This window comes from Sinocyclocheilus anshuiensis, unplaced genomic scaffold (genome assembly GCF_001515605.1).
Source record: "Sinocyclocheilus anshuiensis isolate Anshui unplaced genomic scaffold, SAMN03320099.WGS_v1.1 scaffold121, whole genome shotgun sequence".
In the NCBI taxonomy this organism is placed as follows: Eukaryota; Metazoa; Chordata; class Actinopteri; order Cypriniformes; family Cyprinidae; genus Sinocyclocheilus; species Sinocyclocheilus anshuiensis.
Window position 1 is genome coordinate 563382 of NW_015539856.1, and position 20961 is coordinate 584342.

The 20961-nt window shown below is 35.1% G+C and overlaps 1 protein-coding gene across 1 annotated transcript in view; it reads right to left on the minus strand.

Moving 5' to 3' along the window:
* Window positions 1–10353: 10353 nt before the first annotated feature.
* LOC107684854 (sodium bicarbonate transporter-like protein 11) overlaps window positions 10354–20961 on the minus strand; it is a 28120-nt gene continuing 17512 nt past the window's right edge. Inside the window, exons 14-19 of the mRNA XM_016481226.1 lie at window positions 19738–19844; window positions 15342–15507; window positions 13414–13587; window positions 13098–13293; window positions 11018–11187; window positions 10354–10624 (exon numbers count right to left, since the gene is read on the minus strand). Of these exons, the coding sequence (XP_016336712.1) occupies window positions 10558–10624; window positions 11018–11187; window positions 13098–13293; window positions 13414–13587; window positions 15342–15507; window positions 19738–19844 (880 nt within the window). The 3' untranslated portion in view covers window positions 10354–10557. The remainder of the gene's footprint in view (window positions 10625–11017; window positions 11188–13097; window positions 13294–13413; window positions 13588–15341; window positions 15508–19737; window positions 19845–20961) is intronic.

Sequence of the window (20961 nt, forward strand, 5' to 3'; positions counted from 1 at the left end):
AAAAAAAATCTCCGTCCACATGAAAACGCAAACACATGCTATGAAGCACTGTCAAGAGCATGCCAAACCAACAGGTGCTGATATAATCTCAACCGTAAAGCCATGTTGGCCAATCAGAAGCCTGAAAAAGTTTCCAGTAGGCGGAGATAACAGCGCAGGCTCCGACTTCACAAGTCAAAAACTCCGGTTTCGCTGTCTACATGATAACACTGCAACCGGAGTTTTTGAAAATCTTCACCCTGGCAGGCGTTTTCAAAAATGTTCGGCTTCAGTGACCTGGTGCTGCATTTGTGTGTGGACGAACGGCCAAACTGAGTAGAAAAAGCTGTGGTTTTAAAAATAACCACGTTCGTGTGGACAGGGCCTTAATTACTGTGATCCCAGACTGTTTCATTGCCCCTTCTTGCTGGTAAAATAAAGAGTAAAATCATATTTCAACACACTGCTGGGACAAATGCATAAATTAAATTTGACAAAAAGATGGCTAATGAATTCATTAGCAAAGCCCTGGCTGCAAAACAATAGCAAATAAAAATACAGTGGCAGTTGCTAATAATTTCATAAATGTGCTGCAAAACAAATGTTCAACAAGGGTGACAGAAGAAGTGGAGAGTTATTCAGATAACAACTACTCTGTCACACACTAAAGGGCAAAGTTGGGTAAAAAGAAGTCTGAAACACTTTAGCAGCGATTTACTGTTAGCAAACATCCCAACGTCAAGCACGCTGCTGGGAGCAACATTTAGATGAATATGTAAATATTTGTAACTCTTGCCAAATAAAGGATCTGTTTTTATTTATTTTTATTTTTTTACCTGAAAAATCATTTCAAATCACTTTTTTTTTCTTATGGTGGGTCTCTTACCTCTTACGCTACAGCCCCGTAAAGAAGCCTTCTTCCATGGATTTTACATTATACTACTGAAAATGTGATTTTGTGTTTTACAGACTGTGGGCACTGAAATAATTACCTGAACCAAGAACACTCCTCTTATTAACTGCAAATTAATTTAAAAGGGCAACAGAAACTCCCTTGTGTCTTGGGTCAGTGCAATTATGTGCAAAATATCTAGTGGACTCCATGAAGTACTTATATATTATGGATGCAGAATTAATTATCTCATTTATTTAGTTGATTAACAGCTGGTGTGATTAACTAATTGTGAAAACGCGTTGATTACAGCATTTCATTCTAACTCCGAACAAAAGTTTTTTAAATGTTAAATTAATTAATAGTTTCAGTTTCAAGGACAGGAAATAATCTCTGATTATAGTTTTTGTCATAATTGTGCAGCCCAAAAATACATTACCATTCAAAGGTTTGGAATTGGAAAATGTTTAAATGTATTTTGAAAGAAGTCTCTTATGATCACCAAGGCTGCATTTATTCAAAATACATTTATCAAAAATGTAGCTTAAAAAACATAATATTGTGATTTTATTTACAATTTAAAATAACTGTTTTGTATTTTAATATATTTTAAAATGTAATTTATTGCTGTGATCAAAATCTGAATTTTCAGCATCATTACTCCAGCCTTCAGTGTCACATGATTCTTCAGAAATCATTCTAATATGCTGATTTGCTGCTCAGTACTGAGTACCGGCTGCTGAGAATGCGCTCACGTGCTCAGGACAGACAGTTTGGACATTGCGGTGAAAATCAGAGGTAAAAAACGATATAAATACTGTTCAGTTTCTTGCACAGACCAATCGTTTTGTGTCTTTACACATCAATGTATCGTCACGAGCCGCAGGGTTTAATTTGGTTTTGTTTGTGTATGTTTTATGACTCTCAAAGCCGTGATTCCCATTCACTTCCATTATAAGACTGACAGACTGCAACGGTTTGAGTTCAAAATCTTCGTTTGTGTTCTACTGAAGAAACTAAGTCGCATACATCTTGGATGCCCTGGGGGTAAGCAGATAAACATCACATTTTCATTTTTGGGTGAACTATCCCTTTAATACATAAATAGATCCACTATGGTGTAAACTGCTTCAAAAAATGAATCTAAAACTGTCAAAAATAGATTTAGATTTAAGATTAAAATCACATAAAATAATATGCATTCAGCACCAAATTATGAAATGTGCTTCATGACAGTTGTAAGGAGCAAATATGTCATGTGCAAATATATCCATGAAGTGCATGAATTCACACAGATAAAAGAATGTTTCTGTGAAAACATAATGTGTTGTGTTAATTAGTAGGAGCTATATATGCATGAAGGCACCAAGCTAAATCAAGAGTGTTTATATGAACACAAGTGAATTTTATAAGACAAAAGATTGCTTTTATCATTAGAGGAGATCAAAGTCCTTTTTTGTTTCATCAACAGTACACTTAGTTGTACTTTTAAAATGCTGAGCCTGTAAAACTGGTGAGCTGCTTCAGTGTAACAGGTCAGGCCATTGGCTGCTTTATAGGGCTGAAAAGGTGTTTTAAATCAGCTACAGGCCAGAAGAAAGACCCAAGCAGAAGAATCAGTATGTGAAATTTTGGGAGAATCAGCACTTTGGATCTAAAAAATGTTTGCAAGCTGGAAGACTACTATGGAGTACGTGCCTGGATTGCTTTTGTGAGTACACAATGCCATGATCCTGTTATATTGACAGCTCCCATTGTGTTGCAACAACACTATAGAGTACTGCAGGGATGACGTATTTTTGTAAGCCAAAACTCGGGAAGAAGTTAGTATTCAGAAGTTAGTAAGTCAATGGATTTTTGGTTAAATGCTGCAGACTTGGCATCAAAACCTAGAGGACTAATTCGCCACATGTTCCCTTGAGATTTTCCAATGGGCTTTTTTGTATGGGTTTTATCAATTTGAGAGTTAGGGTCTGTGGTAAACCTCAAAATTGATGATACTTGGACATTTTGTTGTACAATGTAAACTGTGTGTAATTTAGTAGAGTGTGAACTATTCAGATGACTCTTAAAAAAAAAAAAAAATGAATGTGTACAACGTAGCACCAAACTACTGCATGCACCTAAAGGTGCCAGATTTATAAGATTATAATTTAGAAGTTTTTCCATCCTCTTTTGAACATGTTAGCAAACTCTAATGTTCCTTCTAAATTTGTATTGTTTTAAGGTCATGACTTCCAACATTTACATATCGCTGTCTATTCAGTATTCATCAAGTTGCCCACACAGTCACTATAAAGCAATAAAGATGAAGTAGGACTTTGGCAGTGGAGTGGGGTATGAGTGGTTATGAACGAATGAATGAAACGCATTTGTCCGTGTTTCACTCCGTCTCGAATCGCGCTCTCGGAAAACGCTTGAGAAACAGTGTCTATTCCGCGGATCGGTACGCTTTCAACTCGTTTTTTTAGTCTGGAGCAAGACTGTACGACATTCACATTACATGATTTAACTGATTTTTACGTAGAAAGGGCGACAGCGCACCGCATTAAAATAAATTACCATTCATGTTTTCATAACCGCTGGCCAAATTCAAAAACGAAACTAAAATTAAATCATCTTTGAGAGCAAGGGCGCCCCCTGGTGTTTTGGGGGCCCTACGCAGCTTGCGTATTTTGCGTATAGGGAGGATCGGCTCTGGTTTCTGCCCCCATATGTGGCAGATTTTTGGATTTTTACAAAAATGACTAAATTATACCCTGAAAATTTGACAGTTTATGAAGTATGGCGCAGCAACAACTATATTGCACGTGACCGCAATCTGACAACATGCAAGCCAGTAATAAATGAGCTTACATACATGTTAAAGTTTTAAAGGTACAATTGCAAAAACAGTGTTTAAAGATCACATGGTGGAAAATCAGTCATGTAAATTAACTGTTCCCTTTCATGGGAACTTCGAACTGCGTCCTCTAGGGGTCGCTATGGGGAACGCCTCGTCGTGACCCGTGTCTGAAGCATACATTGAAAAAACACCAACGCAAGCTTCAGACGAAGAAGTTAATGATGTGTGCTCCCGGCGCCTATTTATACTTTAGTCGCACCGGTAGTGACGTCATGGCTGTCGCCGGCCAACGAGTTGGTGTTTTTTCAATGTATGTTTCAGACACGGGTCACGACGAGGCGTTCCCCATAGCGACCCCTAGAGGACGCAGTGTCTCGTTCCCTACTCAGGGAACCATGGTTACACAAGTAACCTGAGACGTTTTAGTGCAAGAAATCTTAACTAACAAGGGCCGTCTTGATAACATGTGTTTCTATTAAAGGGACTTCTTAATAACAAACTACTTTTATACAGAACTAATTTCCTGTGTGATTCTTTGGTTAATCACACCCGACACAAAGTGTTTATGTTCCTTTCCTTTCCTGTTACTTGCTCAAGCTTAATATACCCACATTCTCTGTGAAATCTGTACAATGACTTTGAGGCAGCAGATGTTTCCATGAATTTTCATAGAATTAAAAAATTCAGGGAACAATCTATTGAGGCAAATTTCACACACTAGCACAGTTAACCAAACAACCACTATCTTAAAGGGATAGTTCACCCAAAAGACTGAAAATTGTAGTTTACCTGTATGACTTTCATTTTTTCAATTTTTAATATTCTTTCATCATTTTGTCCAACCACTGAGAGTTCATGCAAACCAAAGTTTTCAAGCTTAAAAAAAAAGCAATCAGTAATTAGTGGTTTAATCTAAATATATTACATTTGTTAACTTTTGCATTGTCTTTCTGAAATTTTTGATGCTTAAAAATGTTGGTTGCATGGACTTTCAATAGCCAGAAAAAAAAATTATGACAGAATATAAAAAAAATTATTCATTTTTGTTTCCGAGGATGAACGAAAGTCTTATGGAATGAGGTGAGGGTGAGTAAAGGATGACAGATTTTTAATTGTTGGGTGAACTATCTCTTTAAACAACCCCCACCCCCCATTATTCACACTCTAGTCACATTGTTTTTGCCATAAATCTTGATCATCAGCTGCTATGTGAAATTAAACAGCTAATGTCAAAGACACTGCAGACTGGAGTTAATTTCTTCTACCAGAACACAAAGATTAACCACTACATAGGAGAGAGATAATTAAAATCTGAACATGAGTCGAGTACGGGTGAAGGAAAGGTCCAAATTTCCATATGTTCCAGCACTGTTGACCATATCAAATAATCTGGTGTAGACAGAGAACAGAGTATGTAAGATACTATTGCACACAATCTATATCTGGTATTCAGGTCAGGACTTGAACGCAGCTTTATCAAATGACCTTTAACAATCACACCATTCATAATTAATTCCTACCTTTGTGTGAACTGACTCCAGTTGAAGCAGAAGCGAAAGTCAGATTTATGAACATAACCATACATTTCCCCTGGCAACATTCACATTCTTAGCATGCAGACAACTAACAGATATATTGTGTAAATGGCTCATACAGTCAGATGGCATGAATGCATGTCAAGTACAGGTCAAGTGTAGATCTCACATGCTGAGAATGCTTAGACACAAGACCATTTCAAACAGGAATAATAATGTCGAATTTCTATACAAACCAGGTAAAATAATTTATAGTGACAAATTTTGTAGACTAGTGCTAATGCTGGGTAGTAACTGATTACATGTAATCTGGATTATGTATTCAGATTCCAAAAATTAAGTACTCATAATTAGATTACATTTTAAAATGCTCAGATTACAGTTACTTTTATGGATTACATGATTACATATTATTCACGCAGTGGCAGCAAATTAGTCATAATTTATCAAGTTTCTGTAATTATTCTTTTTTCCCCCCTCATTTAAAGTTTCATTTCTAAAAATACTGTCATATCAGTTAGCTATGAAAACTTTGGATGTGTAATATCATTGCTGTTTTTATGTTTATTATTTATGTTTCTTCATGTGCATGTGCATGGATTCCTAAACGTTTTTTTTTTTGCCAAACTTCTTTGACTTAAAATATTTAGTTGAAATATCCCTAAGGAAGTTAATATTTCCAATAATTTTAACAAGACATTTGCATGTTCACAGTTTTCTGATGTTGGTTAATGTCCCATTGACATGCAGGTAAATAATTACACGTTTCTATTTTTAGTGTTCAAGTGCTTTATTTTGTTTTTATTTTAAAATATATATTTTTTTATTTTTCATTTTTATGACTGCATTAATTATTAGCTTTCTATCAACTCAATCAAACCCACTGCAGTTCTTACATTAGCCCCAGTTTGGGGAAACCCTGGAAAGTAATGTTAATGCTTATTTTATATCAATGTGGTACATTTAATGGAAAGTTTTAAGCAAAAAAAAAAAGGAATTTTCAAAAGTAGTCAGAATAGATTACTCAAAACGTGTAACCTTGATTGTTACTAACTACAATTTTTGTCATGTAATCTGTAATCAGTAACAAACTACAATTTGTAAGTAATCTACCCAGTACTGTCTAGTACAACTACAGTCCTTTTGTGGAAGAAGACTGTTAGTTATGGAAATATTAATTGTCACTGATGAGATTTTACATCTAATAATCTGACAAGCAAACTTCATTTGGTTTCTTCAATAAAAACAAGCAATTTGTTTGAACAGTACTGCTATGTAAAATCACAATATAGCATTGACATCTAATTGAAATTCAAAAGAACCTTATCTGTTAAAGAGTATTTTGAAATGTGGACATCTTATATTAAAAAAAATAAAAAAATTAGGCTGTCCGGTGATCTATTGTGTGTGGCAGCACTTTAAATTGAACAGAAATAACAAGACAAGTGAATTCATCAAGGACTCGGAGGCTTTTAGCACTTAGTGCACGCATACACACACCTTGCTCAAAGAGAAAACAGACATGCTTCATTGATTACCTTATCTGTTGAATGTCAAAGTGGAAGATTAAGGCATTCATTTCCATACAGAGATGAGAAGGTGAGAGGGGTGGGGGTGTGCTGATGACATGTCATTTCCCACAAAGAAAATGACCAAAAAAAGACTCCTCTCTAGCTTGTACTCTGCATTAAGCAGAATAAAAGGAGAATTTTTGAAGCACATGGCCTTGTTTAAAATCTAGGTCATGCTATTTTCTTTCTATTGTGTGCCACATCTCTTCATGATAAAGAGGCTGAAATCACTTCGCTGATCTTAATAGCAGCTGCACTCTGGAAATACGTTACAGTGCAATTTGCTACAATACATGAAGAATTCTCGCTGCCGCAGCCATTTATCATTATAGACAAATAATGCGTGCTTACCATCAAAGAACGAGACCGATGTGAAGATTTCTGTGATTATTGATAGCCCCCAGCCAACTATGATGAAGACAATAAAACTGGCTGTTTCACGCTTTGTCGTTAATGTAAGGGGAATGAAGAAGAATTCGAGTCATTTGTTGCGCTCATTTAGCTCATGAGATTTTTAGGCCTAAAAATCAAATAAAAACCACTATCAATATCAGGACAGAGAAGAAATGAATGGAATGAAAATATGCAATAAATTAACAGCATATTAGGGGGCAATTAGGATGCGAAGAGGGATTTAAAAATCCATTCTTTCACAGCTTTCTCATAAAGGCTGTGCAAATGTGTTTTTTTAGCTCTCTAGGGAGCACTGCACGTGTTGAAATATGAGATTTGAGAGTTACGGCTGAGGGGAAGATAAATAATGAATAACATCTTAAATTTCAGTCTGTGTTCAGTCACTTAAAGCTATTGTATGACTCGTGCACAAGCTGTTTTATGGTGGGTTTTTTTTTCTTTTTTTTTTCCAAAGTCTGACTCAGTAAGGCTTTTAATTAGTTAACCCTGGGTCATTCTAAATGGAATCCTGGGTTATCTTGCTTCACAATCCACACTGCTCATAATTTCAACGGGGTTAACAATTAATTATATTCATAAACTAACATTCCACACTGAACATTCATCCCGGGTTAATATTCTTATTTGCATATTTGACGTGTCAGTGTCATTGATTGGACGATGATTGGATGCAGTGCAATCTGTTTACATAACAACTCTGTTTACAGAGCGCATTGCACATTCTCAGACAATACAAATCTCAGACAGTAAACTAATGCCAACAGATTACAAACAAAATTATAAAACATGTTAGCAATGTGTTAAATCATGCTAGCAACATGCAAAATCATTCTAAAAATGTGCTAAAACATGTTGACAACATTCTAGCAATTGCTAAATTATGCTAGCAACATACAAAAACATGGTAACGTGCTAAATCATGCTATCAGCATGCTAAAACATGTTAGCAACATGCCAAATCACACTACCGATGTGCTAAAACATGTTAGCAACATCTTTGCAATGTGGTAGAACTTGTTATTGGCTTTAAGTAAAATCTTCAGACTTTTCAAAGTTATTTCAAACTTTCAAACAAGGCTTTGTCAAGCCAACATCAAAGTTTGTTTACAAACTTTACTCATCTAGTTTGAAATATGTAATTCAAATGCCCAGAGGCCTTGCAAATACGGCTGCCGTGTGAACAGACAGACATCGACAGGTGAAACATACTTTACCCAGGGTTAAAAGTGGGGTTAGGCGCAATGTGAAAAGCCCTACTACTGTTATATGGGAATGAGCAACTTTGACATTCTACTAAACACCTCCTCTTGCGAATGACATGAAGGCAAGTAAATGAAGACACATTTTTTGCCAATCTGCGAGAACAATATCATCTGCCCACCTGCTAGTTATTCATCTCTTGACTTCAAGACAAACCACATGGAAATTTATTTAATCCTTTATTTAGTCAGGCTCACACAGGTGATTGAATCTCTGCAGCGCTGCTCAAGGCTTGTGTCTTAAGAGACCTGCCTTTGATTACATGTAAACAGCTCCTCGTCAGTCTGCAGTACACGGGCCCTCTTGACTCCTCTGAGCTCATGCTCACCACTTGTGGGCTTTTATTCATGTGTTGCTAGGATACACAACTTTCAGATGAATCACAATCATTGTGGGGCATGTGCCATTCTTAAAATCTGCTCTATAAATATTAAAACAATGGACACAAAATGGGGAATCTAGAAGTTTGGATGCACTTTTAATCTGCTATCAAACGTTGGGAGCTTTAATGTAAATCAATAGCAAAACTATTTGTATTCATTTTATATATAGTCATTGTGCTGCAACACAAACTGTTGGAAACAAATATTAATATCACTAATCTGCAATGCTGGGTAGTAACTGATTACATGTAATCTGGATTACGCAATCAGATTCCCAAAAATGAAGTACGTTAGTTAGATTCTATTACATTCAGAGTAGTTACTTTTTATAGATAATATGGTGATTACATATTTTAATCAACTCACAAACCCCCTGTAGTTCATTCATGAACCCCAGTTTGGAAAACCCCGGCGTAATGTAATGTTTAATACACTTCATGATGTTGATAACATAGAATTGAATATATTTTAGGTCAAAAGTAATCTAAAAGTAGTCAGAATACATTAACCAATATGTGTAATCCAACAGATTACATTACAAACTATAATTTCCATCAGGTAATTTGTAATCAGTAACAGACTACAGTTTATAAGTAATCTACCCAGCACTGATAAACCCTAGCTTTTTATAATTTGAAGTCAATTATAAGATTTGTGCTTTACGGTCGAATTTCATCATATGAAATGGCACATATTGGCATATGTATTTTAAAATGTCATTTATTTCTGTGATCAAAGCTGAATTTTCAGCATCATTACTCCAGTCTTCAGTGTCACATGATCCTTCAGAAATCATTCTGATTTGCTGCTCAAGGAACATTTTTGTTGAGAACGAAAAACGGTGATACTTTTTCAGGATTCTTTGATGAATAGTTGATGAAAGTTCTTTGATAAAGTTGAACAGAACTCTTTGGTAACATTATAAATGTTTTTACTATCGGTTTTGATCTATTTAATACATCCTTGCTGAAAAAAGACATGACAAAATCATTTGGTCTTAAAAAGTACGTCAGAATGATTATCCTTATTTCAGGTGTAACTCTCTGATGCATGAAATATTTAATAAAATATATTAAGTAAATATATTCTTTATGTCAAAACAAGAATTTATATTTTATATAATGAACAGAAAAGCAAACACCTATAAAGAGAACAATCATATTGTATTATGGGTAAGAGTCAAAGGTTGTGTTAGTGAGGATGTGATTTTAAAGGTCAGTCTACAGTAGTGGATGCATAGAGTGCATCTAAGAGTTAAAAGTATAAAACCTGAACATGGTAGAGAAGAGTAAGCTCTGAATGAGATGTGTTGAGATTGCGTTCTGAAATGTGTTTGATCTGCTGTATTGTTTGATCAAATATTTCTGTGTGCAGTTTTAGATAGCGAAATAAAATAGTAATAATGTTCACCACATAACCCAGTGCCAGATACATGCTGTGACTGAACAAACAGACACTTGAGAATCATGGGAGGAAAAAATAAGAGTTTATGATTCCACTAAAAAAATACAAAATGTCAGGGACCGTTGTATAAAGAATGAATCCATAACACATAGAAGGCACATATCACAGCCAGCAAACCATGTTTTCTAACAAGAATACAAATAGGAAATGCACTTTCCCCCTGCATTTTAGAAGTGTTAATGTTTCTGAACAGTCCCTTTTTTTATTTGTTCATCTACATGTGTTGAGAATCAATGATATCCAGGTACTTTGCTTCAATAATCTTCGGCAACAAGTAGTTCCTGCAAAGAAAATGTTATGTTATGGCATATATGTTAATTTGGCCCTTTTTCAGTGTTGAAATATATGAAAACTGCCTTATCCGTCAGGATACCAAATCTGCATTGTTTGACAGACGTTATGCACACAAATACAGTAAACAGCAGACAAGCTGCTTTGTTATAATGATAAAGACATTGTAAATGTACACTCAGAAAAAAGGTACAGTATCCTTTCAAAACGTACTAATGTGTACACTTTAGGTACTAAGTGCTTTTAAGGTACTAATATGCACCATTTAGGGGTAAAAAGATGTACCTTTTTGCTTGTATACCTTAGGATACCGCCTCAGAGACAGCATTGTACCTATTTTTCTATAATCGTAGTGACGCTCTGATATAAAAACTATGGCATACCTTATTGGAATGAGCATGATCATGAGTAAAGGGAAGATCATCTTCATATAGGGCAGAGGGTACATCCCAAACGCACACAGGATGATCAACTGAACAATCTGCAGGCCTGTGAAATAATGCACCTTCCTCTGCGGCACTCTGCGGATGTAGTGAGTGGGTGGATACGACGTCTTGGGAACACAGATTGAGATAAGAATGATCAGTGACAGATTTGTGTTAGTTCATATTAGTCAACATAGAAAGCTAACATAATCTTATTTACTTTCCTAATACACATTCCATGAAGGAACCAAGAAGAATTTCCAGCAAAAAGCTGATGGTCTGTTTATGCTGAACACAAAACCACTGCACAGTGCGACACAGAAGATACTTGATCTTAAAGGGGTCATATGACGTTGCTAAAAAATAACATTATTTGGTGTATTTGGTGTATGAAATGTGTTTCCTCTTTTGGAAGACCAAACAAAGTAGTTTCACTTTCGCAATGAAACACACAGCTTCTTCACAACATGGCGGCAGCGGCATTAACAATAAAGTTACATCTTCTGTCTTTGTGTGAACATTTGGGCGGCGTTATGCAAATCTTCCCACATCGTGACATAGATATGTGGGGGCGTGTTAGAACGAGCCGTTTTAGGTAGGCGTGGACGAGTCTTAACTTTTATAAAGAATATCTCTTTGGGTTTGAGACTTTAGTCTTTGCAACTTTAGGGATCTTATCTATTCAAGAACAGCTTGTAACACTCCAAAGAGAAAGGAAAACTTGAAATCGCATCATATGACCCCTTTAAACATACAGTTATGAAGAGTTGAATTTTGGGCCAGTGAGATATGACTGTGACCGGTGTTTGACTCTTGATGTGTCTTGTCAGTACAAAATCTAAGGTTTACCTAGTTTCCTTCAGAAATTTGTCACATTACTTTTAAATCTGTTGCTAATGCTTTCATGTTAACTTTAAACCTGTAAATACGCATTGTTTTGGAATAGATTGGGATTCAAAAACAACCTAAGATTTATGACTCTTTACAACCACAGATAGTCCTTCACCCCACTGTATAGTGATATATATTGATTTTCCTTGGGGTTGTACAATCTGAAGTCAGCACTATTAAATTACACAATAAATGATGTATCATTGATAAATACTGAGTGATCTGGAGACTTGGATTGAGGTCAAAAAGCCTTGTGTTTGAAACCCAGAGGAACATGTACAGCTTTTAAATAAACTAAGTTACGGTGAATGTTTAACTGCTTGTATTAAGTGTCTTTATTGACTTTATTAACTTGAGCTGTAATGGATGGTGCTCTTAATATACAGTGACACTCATCGACTGTTTTTAACAGTTTATGGTTAATTTGAACAGCCATCAGTGAAGAAAGATGCATTTTTTCCCCAAACAATGGTGTAGTACAAATTGGCCTAAGAACATTTTTTTATTTAAATGAATGTTGTTTTTTTTCATATTTAAATCAAAAATTGGTTTCAACCAGGAAAAGTCCCAGTGTTGTTCCCTATGTCCAGTTCATCCCCAAACATGGATTAATAATTAAGCTGCTAAAATGAATAGTTCTTCTCTACTCTTCAAAAGTTTTGGGGCTGCTAAGATTTTGTAATGTTTTTGAAAGAAGTCTCTTATGATCACCACAGATACATTTATTTGATCACAAGTACAGTAATATTGTGAAATATTATTACAATTTAAAATTGTTTTCTGTGTGAATCTATTGTAAAATGTAATTTATTCCTGTGATCAAAGCTGTATTTTCAGCATCATTACTCCAGTCTTCAGTGTCACATGATCTTCAGAAATCATAATAATATGCTGATTTGCCAGTGTTGGAAACAGTGGTGCTGCTTCATATTTTTGAGGAAACCATGATACATTTTATTTTTCAGGATTCACAGATGAATAGAAAGTTCAAAAGAACAGCATTTATTTGAAACAGAAATCTTTTTTAACATTCTAAATGTCTTAACTGTCACTTTTGATCAATTTAATGCTGAATAAGAATTCTATTAAAAAAACTTTTGAACAAAGATACTCCACCAAATGATTATTACTGGCTCTCAAGGCTTACTTGTTCTTTAAGCAGAAGGGCCATTCGGTCACACATCTGGTTTCCATCAATAGACGTGAGAGCGATGTACAGGAAGAGGCCGTAGAGAACGGGTTTCGGTATCCACTGCAGAGGCACCGGTAGCAAAAACACTGACAAACCAATCAGGATGTTCGCAGCCAGCGAGGTAAGTCTGGTCTCCTTCACGCTGACTATCCTGCAGGCACACAGAAGGACGTGTTTTACAACTCCGGTTAATCACACTTGATGTGTCACTAACACTCTCATATTTGTGAGTTGTAAGTCTGTAAGTGTGTCTGTAGGTGCTTGCGATCACGTTTCATAGAGGTGGCCCCCCTCTACTCGCTGTTCCACCCGCGCCAGCTGACGCACATGCAGTGTGGAGTGTGGGAAAGCCGCGTGCATCCATGGCAACCCCAGCACCGACATCAGGATGTTGATAAACCCAGAGAGCATCAGGTCCCAGTGGTACGCCGTTCCCTTTAGCAGTCTGAAACACATGCACACACACCAAAAGAGATCATACGGCGTCCCCTCAGCGTCTACGCTGAACTGACACTGTGAATGATGGCTCACTGATCTCTGAAAAAACGTCATTCTAGCAAATAGAGAAGGTATGGCACAGAAGCATGAAAACAAACTTTTAATGTTTAAACTCAAATATGTGACCCTGGACCACAAAACCAGTCATAAGGGTCAATTTTTCAAAACTGAGATTTAAACATCTGAATTAATAAGCTTTCCATTGATGTATGGTTTGTTAGGATAGGACGATATTTGGCTGAGATACAACTATTTGAAAATCTGGAATCTGAGGGTGCAAAAAAATCTAAATACTGAGAAAATCGCCTTTAAAGTTGTCCAAATTAAGTTCTTAGCAATGCATATTAATTATCAAAAATTAAGTTTTGATATATTTACGATAGGAAATTTACCAAATATCTTCATGGAATATGGTCTTTACTTAATATCCTAATGATTTTTGGCATAAAAGAAAAATGGATAATTTTGACCCATACAATGTATTGTTGGCTATTGCTACAAATACACCCCAGCGACTTATGACTGGTTTTGTGCTCCAGAGTCACATATGCAGTGTTGGGGGTAACGCATAACAAGTTATGTAATCAGATTACTTTTTCAAGTTATGCGTAAAGTAATGCATTACTTTTTAATTTACTGTACAAGAAAATGTCTGAGAAAATGTTGCCAGTTACTTTGTTTCCCATTTATTGGCTGATTGCTCTCCTGTCCTCATGTTGAGAGAAATGGGGAGTAAGTTCAGAGGTGTTGTGTGCGCTGTGTGAACATGATGTTACTGTAGATCTAGACTAAATGTCAACATGCATTTACTCATCTCACTTACAAAAACACATTCAGTATCTCTCAAAATGAATAAAAACAGTGAAAGCAAGTGCAAACTCAAAATATGACAAACCTGAAATAATTAAATATGTTAAATAACACAAATATCCTTTATATGTATTCAGTCCCATTTGATTGACCAATATCTTTGCTGCTGACCTTCGATGATCCAATCAAACCACACTAATAAGCAACAATTACTTTAGATATACATAACATTTGTGCTTCTTCTTTTTTTATTGCTGAAGAGTGTTAAACTTTCATCTCTTGCGTCCTATTCTTCATGCAATCCAGAAGGCAGCAGCTGAAAGGTTTGTTTGAGCAGCGCCCTCTACCATACATACGTGAATTTACATTTCCTTCAGCCTGAGGCTTATTGTTTCACTTTTGGTGTGAAAGGGTTTTTACATTTGCCAAAAATATAACTTTTTATATTAAAAACAAACAAGCAAGTCCAGCACAGATTTAAAAAGTAATGCAAAAGTAACATAATGCATTACTTTCCATAAAAAGTAACTAAGCAACGTAATATTGTAATGTAGTACACTCTTAAAAATAAAGGTGCTTAAAAGGTTCTTCACAGCGATGTCATAGAAAACCCATTTTTTGGTTCCACAAAGAACCATTCAGTCAAAGGTTCTTTAAAGAACCGTCTCTTTCTTACCTTTTTGTAATCTGAAGAACCTTCTTTCGCCACAAAGAACCTTTTGTGAAACAGAAAGGTTCTTCAGATGTTAAAGGTTCTTTATGGAACCATTTAGACAAAAAGGCATCGTGAAGCACCTTTATTTTTAAGAGTGTACTTTTAAAAGTAACTTCCCCAACACTGCAAATATGACTCAACTAATTGAAATAGTTTTTGATTTTCTGCATGGATACCTGTTCTCTGGGGCATTGGTGAGGGACACCACAATATTCTGGTCAATGAAGATGAGCAAGGCAAGGAGAAAGCCAAGACCGCATGCACTTAATACATTCATCCCTGTCAGCTGGTCAAAAGCTGCTACTCTGAATAGGGCTTCATTCTGGTAGTTGAATACTGGAACTGTGGATCAACATATTGGAAGAACTGAATGTATAGTTCACCAAACGAATGACATTTCTGCAAATATTTACTCACTTTGCCAAAGCTTTCAATCACATTCAAACCTGTCACCTCAAAATGGATTGCGAAAGGTTTGACGTCAATGGCAATTGATCAGGATGTCCTGCTGTGACATGTCTTGAGGTGCCAGGTTTGAATCAAAGACTGTATAATATCTAACAGATATTACTCGCATTGCTGTGAACGGGAGAAGAAGCAACATGCAATTTGGCAGCTCTAGTAATGGAAGTCCCACCTTAAAAAAAAAAAAAAAAAAGACTATTCACTTCCCATAGGAGACTCCCACATCCATTGGTTGGACCAGCCTAAAATATACACTTTTTAACGATTTAACAGTGCTGGGTAGTAACTGATTACATGTAATCTGGATTACTTAATCAGATTCCAAAAATTAGGTACTTGTAATTAGATTATATTACATTTTAAAATATTCGTAATACAACTACAGTTACTTTTTTTTATTGATTACATGATTACATATTATTCACACAGGTCTTTTTTGTCAGCTGAATGTCTTTTACCTAATATATTTACTTGAAGTACCCTCTGAGATTTCAAAGTAATAAGTCAATAGCATATTTGCATTTTTCTCTGACGTTGATGGTCACATGCAGAATGCAGGTAAACAAATAAAACATTTAAATTTGTTAGTATGTGTTTTATTTTGATTGTAATTATTTCAAAAGAATTTAATTTAATTTTAAATGTTATTGTTTAATTATTAGCTTTTCATTTAACCCACAAACCCCCTACAGATCCTTCATGAACCCCGCTTTAAGAAATGTTAATGTAATGTTTAATGCACTTAATGTTGTTAATAACAACAAATGGGATATATTTTCTTTCACTTTGTATTTTTATATGAAGATGGTACAATATTGTTCTATTTAAATCAATGTGATAAAATGAGTTAGGTCACAAGTAATCTAAAAGTAATCAAAAAGTAGTCCAATTATATTACCTAAAATGTGTAATGGACAGTGGTGGAAAGAGTACTGAAAAAATATACTCAAGTAAAAGTACCATTACCTTCCAAAAAATGTAGTGTGAGTAGAGTAAAAGTACTTGTCCAAAAAAACTACTTGAGTAAGAGTAAAAGAGTAGCCTATTTAAAAGTACTCATGAGTATTGAGTAGTGAGTACTGAGCTGTGGATTCTACCCCCTCATAATAAACACTGTACACCGCAATTTATACATTTTAAAAACGTTGTACATTCTGTAATTCACATTATCTTGTTCGTGAAAATTGTTTATGCGCGAGTGCACTTGCTAATTGTATAAAATGGATTTAAAAACAAAAACGTTTATTAACGAGCTGCAGTTTGATTACATCACGTGCTGGCACAGATGCAGTATATTAACGCCACGGATCATCAATAAGGTGCAGATTTGGTCCTCAATAGTGTTTCCAATACACTTTTTCACAGCGCGCATCACGTGCTCAAACTCATCAAAAGTCAACAAGTTCAACAAGCAACAACGACTTATCCAAGTGACTGCTGCAGAACGCACACGAGAGAGAGACGAGGCAGTGCAGATCGCACGTCTCATGAGTGGGGAATTTACCGAACGTGGCACTTGCGTGAGTTAACACTGTACACAATACCCGCAACCTCACACCAAATTTCAGGCCTTGTAGATAGGCAAGCATATATACAAATCATTTAGTAAGCAGAAATCCAAAATTTACCTTAACATATCAAGTTAGAGGAAGATGCGAGTGAATTGATGCTTGAATAATGCACTTCCAGCAGCCATGATAAACAGTTGGCGGTTAAAGGTTTCTATGCACAATTTGATTTGACGAAAGTCACAAGACCTATTACTCTCTATCCAATCACGTTGATAGATAAAAATACAATTTAAAATAAGCATGTAACGACCACAAACGGAGGAAAATAGCGGAGTAAAAGTACCGATACATCACTTAAAATGTACTCAAGTAAAAGTAAAAGTACACAATTTTTAAACTACTCAAAAAAGTACAATTACTGATAAAAACTACTTAATTACTGTAACGTGAGTATTTGTAATTCGTTACTTCACACCCCTGGTAATGGATTACATTACTAACTAAAATTTTTGTTACGTAAATTTGGAATCAGTAACAGATTACAATTGTAAGTAATCTACCCAGCACTGGATATAACAACATTTACGAAAGTATTTTATGTAAAAGGTACAAAAATGTGAGATTTTTAGGAAAACGGTAAGCATGATAGTCCACCCCAAAAACAAAACTGTCAGTGGGGAGTAAGCAGTTCATAGGAAAACATACGAATAAGATTGTACAAATTAATATGAATTATTTATGTGTATTTATATTAAATGTGTGGAAGTGTGAAAGAGACTACAATTTAGGGGATGATTATCAAAAAATTATTTATATTTCAATCTATTCATCACACAATGCCTCTAAAATACTTGGTATAAAGCACATTGTGTATATGGATTAGGGCTGCACGATTAATCGAATGCGATTGTCATGCGCATTTTGTTAAAAAAGCCGGTTCTGTAATCAGCAGTAAATCATCATCACGTGCTTTCAGATGGAGCAGCATTTACTACACATAGCCGTAGTTCACTGACAAGTTACGCAAAAATATTGCAGACGATTTTATTGCGCGATTCTGAAATTGAAGAAATCATTCGCGATAATGACAGCTGTTTGTTACAGTAACGTGAGTATTTGTAATTCGTTACTTCACACCCCTGGTAATGGATTACATTACTAACTAAAATTTTTGTTACGTAAATTTGGAATCAGTAACAGATTACAATTGTAAGTAATCTACCCAGCACTGGATATAACAACATTTACGAAAGTATTTTATGTAAAAGGTACAAAAATGTGAGATTTTTAGGAAAACGGTAAGCATGATAGTCCACCCCAAAAACAAAACTGTCAGTGGGGAGTAAGCAGTTCATAGGAAAACATACGAATAAGATTGTACAAATTAATATGAATTATTTATGTGTATTTATATTAAATGTGTGGAAGTGTGAAAGAGACTACAATTTAGGGGATGATTATCAAAAAATTATTTATATTTCAATCTATTCATCACACAATGCCTCTAAAATACTTGGTATAAAGCACATTGTGTATATGGATTAGGGCTGCACGATTAATCGAATGCGATTGTCATGCGCATTTTGTTAAAAAAGCCGGTTCTGTAATCAGCAGTAAATCATCATCACGTGCTTTCAGATGGAGCAGCATTTACTACACATAGCCGTAGTTCACTGACAAGTTACGCAAAAATATTGCAGACGATTTTATTGCGCGATTCTGAAATTGAAGAAATCATTCGCGATAATGACAGCTGTTTGCATAGCTTCTCAGTGAACTACGGCTCTATGAAGTAAATGCTGCTCCATCTGAAAGCATGTGAAAATACCACATTTAATAACATATTTTTACTCCAAACTCACTTCATAACGTCAGTCGAGTGTTTGAAATAAATCCTTCTGTGAGATGTTTCTTACACAGAATAAGGCACGCAACATATATGACATTTATGTCATAGTATTTAAGCAGTGATAAAGGCATTGCATTATAAATATACTTTATTTTAATGAAAATTATAATAATAAGAACTCAGATAAACCGTATATTGCCGTAGTCGTGTGTTTATTAGTCACGCTGAATCAATGAAAGCAGTTGAATCTTCTGTTTAGCTGCAGCGATAGGCATTTTCTGGGTTTCTTCTGCGAGGTGTATTTGGAGTTTCAGCGCGAGAGCACCCTCTGGCCTTTGGATGGAGATTTACTGCTGATCACAGAACCGTGCTTCACTAAAAGATACGCATGACAATCGCAGCTTCTGTCAAATCGCGATCTCGATTCCATTTCGATTTATCGTGCAGCCCTAATATGGACTACTTTAATGTTGCTTTTTTTATTTTTCAAACTTGACAGCCATTAAATATCCTGCTAATCATTTCCTTTTGTGAAAGTTATGCAGGTTTGGAATGACATTATGGCAGGTAAATGATGACAAAATGTTCTGATGGAGTTCTGATGGGTTGCATAATTATTACATTCAACATTATTGCGGGATGAAATCGCACCTAACCCAGAGTCTATTTGTGATAATTATGATATAAGCAAAAGTACTACATGATCATTAAAGGAGTGTTTGTTTGTTTTTTGACATGAGGACTCACGCTGAATGTCGATGAACAGGTAAGAGCCCACAAAGGAGAAGATGACCACAGAGATTGGCAATGCACAGTCTGACACCACCTCCCTGACTTTAGCATGCAGGAATGGGCTGGAAAGAAACATGAAAGTAGAAAATTTCCTTGAGTAATATATATGGAAGCCCGTTTCCGCTACTAAATAAAAAAGTAATTGCAACTTTTTATCTTACAATTGCGACTTTTTATCTTACATTTGTGACTTTTTTCTCACAATACTGAATTTTTTTCTCAGAATTGATATAAACTTGCAATCCTGACTTTTTTTCTCAGAATTAAGTAAACTTGTAATCACGAGTTATAAAGTCAGAATTAACTAACAAACTCGCAATTACAAGAAAGTCAGAAGTTTGAGATATTAACTTGCAATTTCGAGATATAAATTGGGAATTGTGAGTTTATATCTCACAATTCTAAGAAAAAGGTCAGAATTGCGAGTTATAAAGTCAGAATTCCGAATTGACAGAATAAAGTCAGAAAACTCGCAATTGCGAGGAAGTCTAAATTTCGAGATATTTGCAATTCTGACTTTTTTCTCGCAATTGTGAGTTTATATCTTGCAATTATGACTTATTTTCTCAAAATTATGAGATCTTGCATTTTTTCCTCAGAACTAGACTTCATAATTCGCAAATGCGAAAAAAGACTTACAACAATTCTGCCTTTCTAACTCGCAACTGCATGTTACAAAGTCAGAATCGCGAGATATAAACTCACAATTCTAGGAAAAAAGTCACAATTACAAAATATAAACTCACAATTCTGAGAAAAAAGAATTGCAAGTTTATATCTTGCAATTCTCAGAATTTTGACTTTATTTCTCAGAATTGCGAGTTAATATCAGACAATACTGAGGGAAAAAAAACCTAGAATTAAAAATGAGCGCTGTCAAACGATTAATCGTCATTAATCGCATCCAAAATAAAAGTTTTTGTTTACATGATATAAGTATGTGTACTGTGTTTATCTATTATTTATATACTATAAATACACTCACATACTGAATATATTTTGAAAATGTTTACATGTATATAAATTTACATTATATTTTTATTATATATAAATATATATAATATATAAACATAACATTTTTTAAATATATACATGCATGTGTTTGTATTTATATATACATAATAAATATACACAGTACAAACTCATATATTATGTAAACAAAAACTTTTATTTTGGATG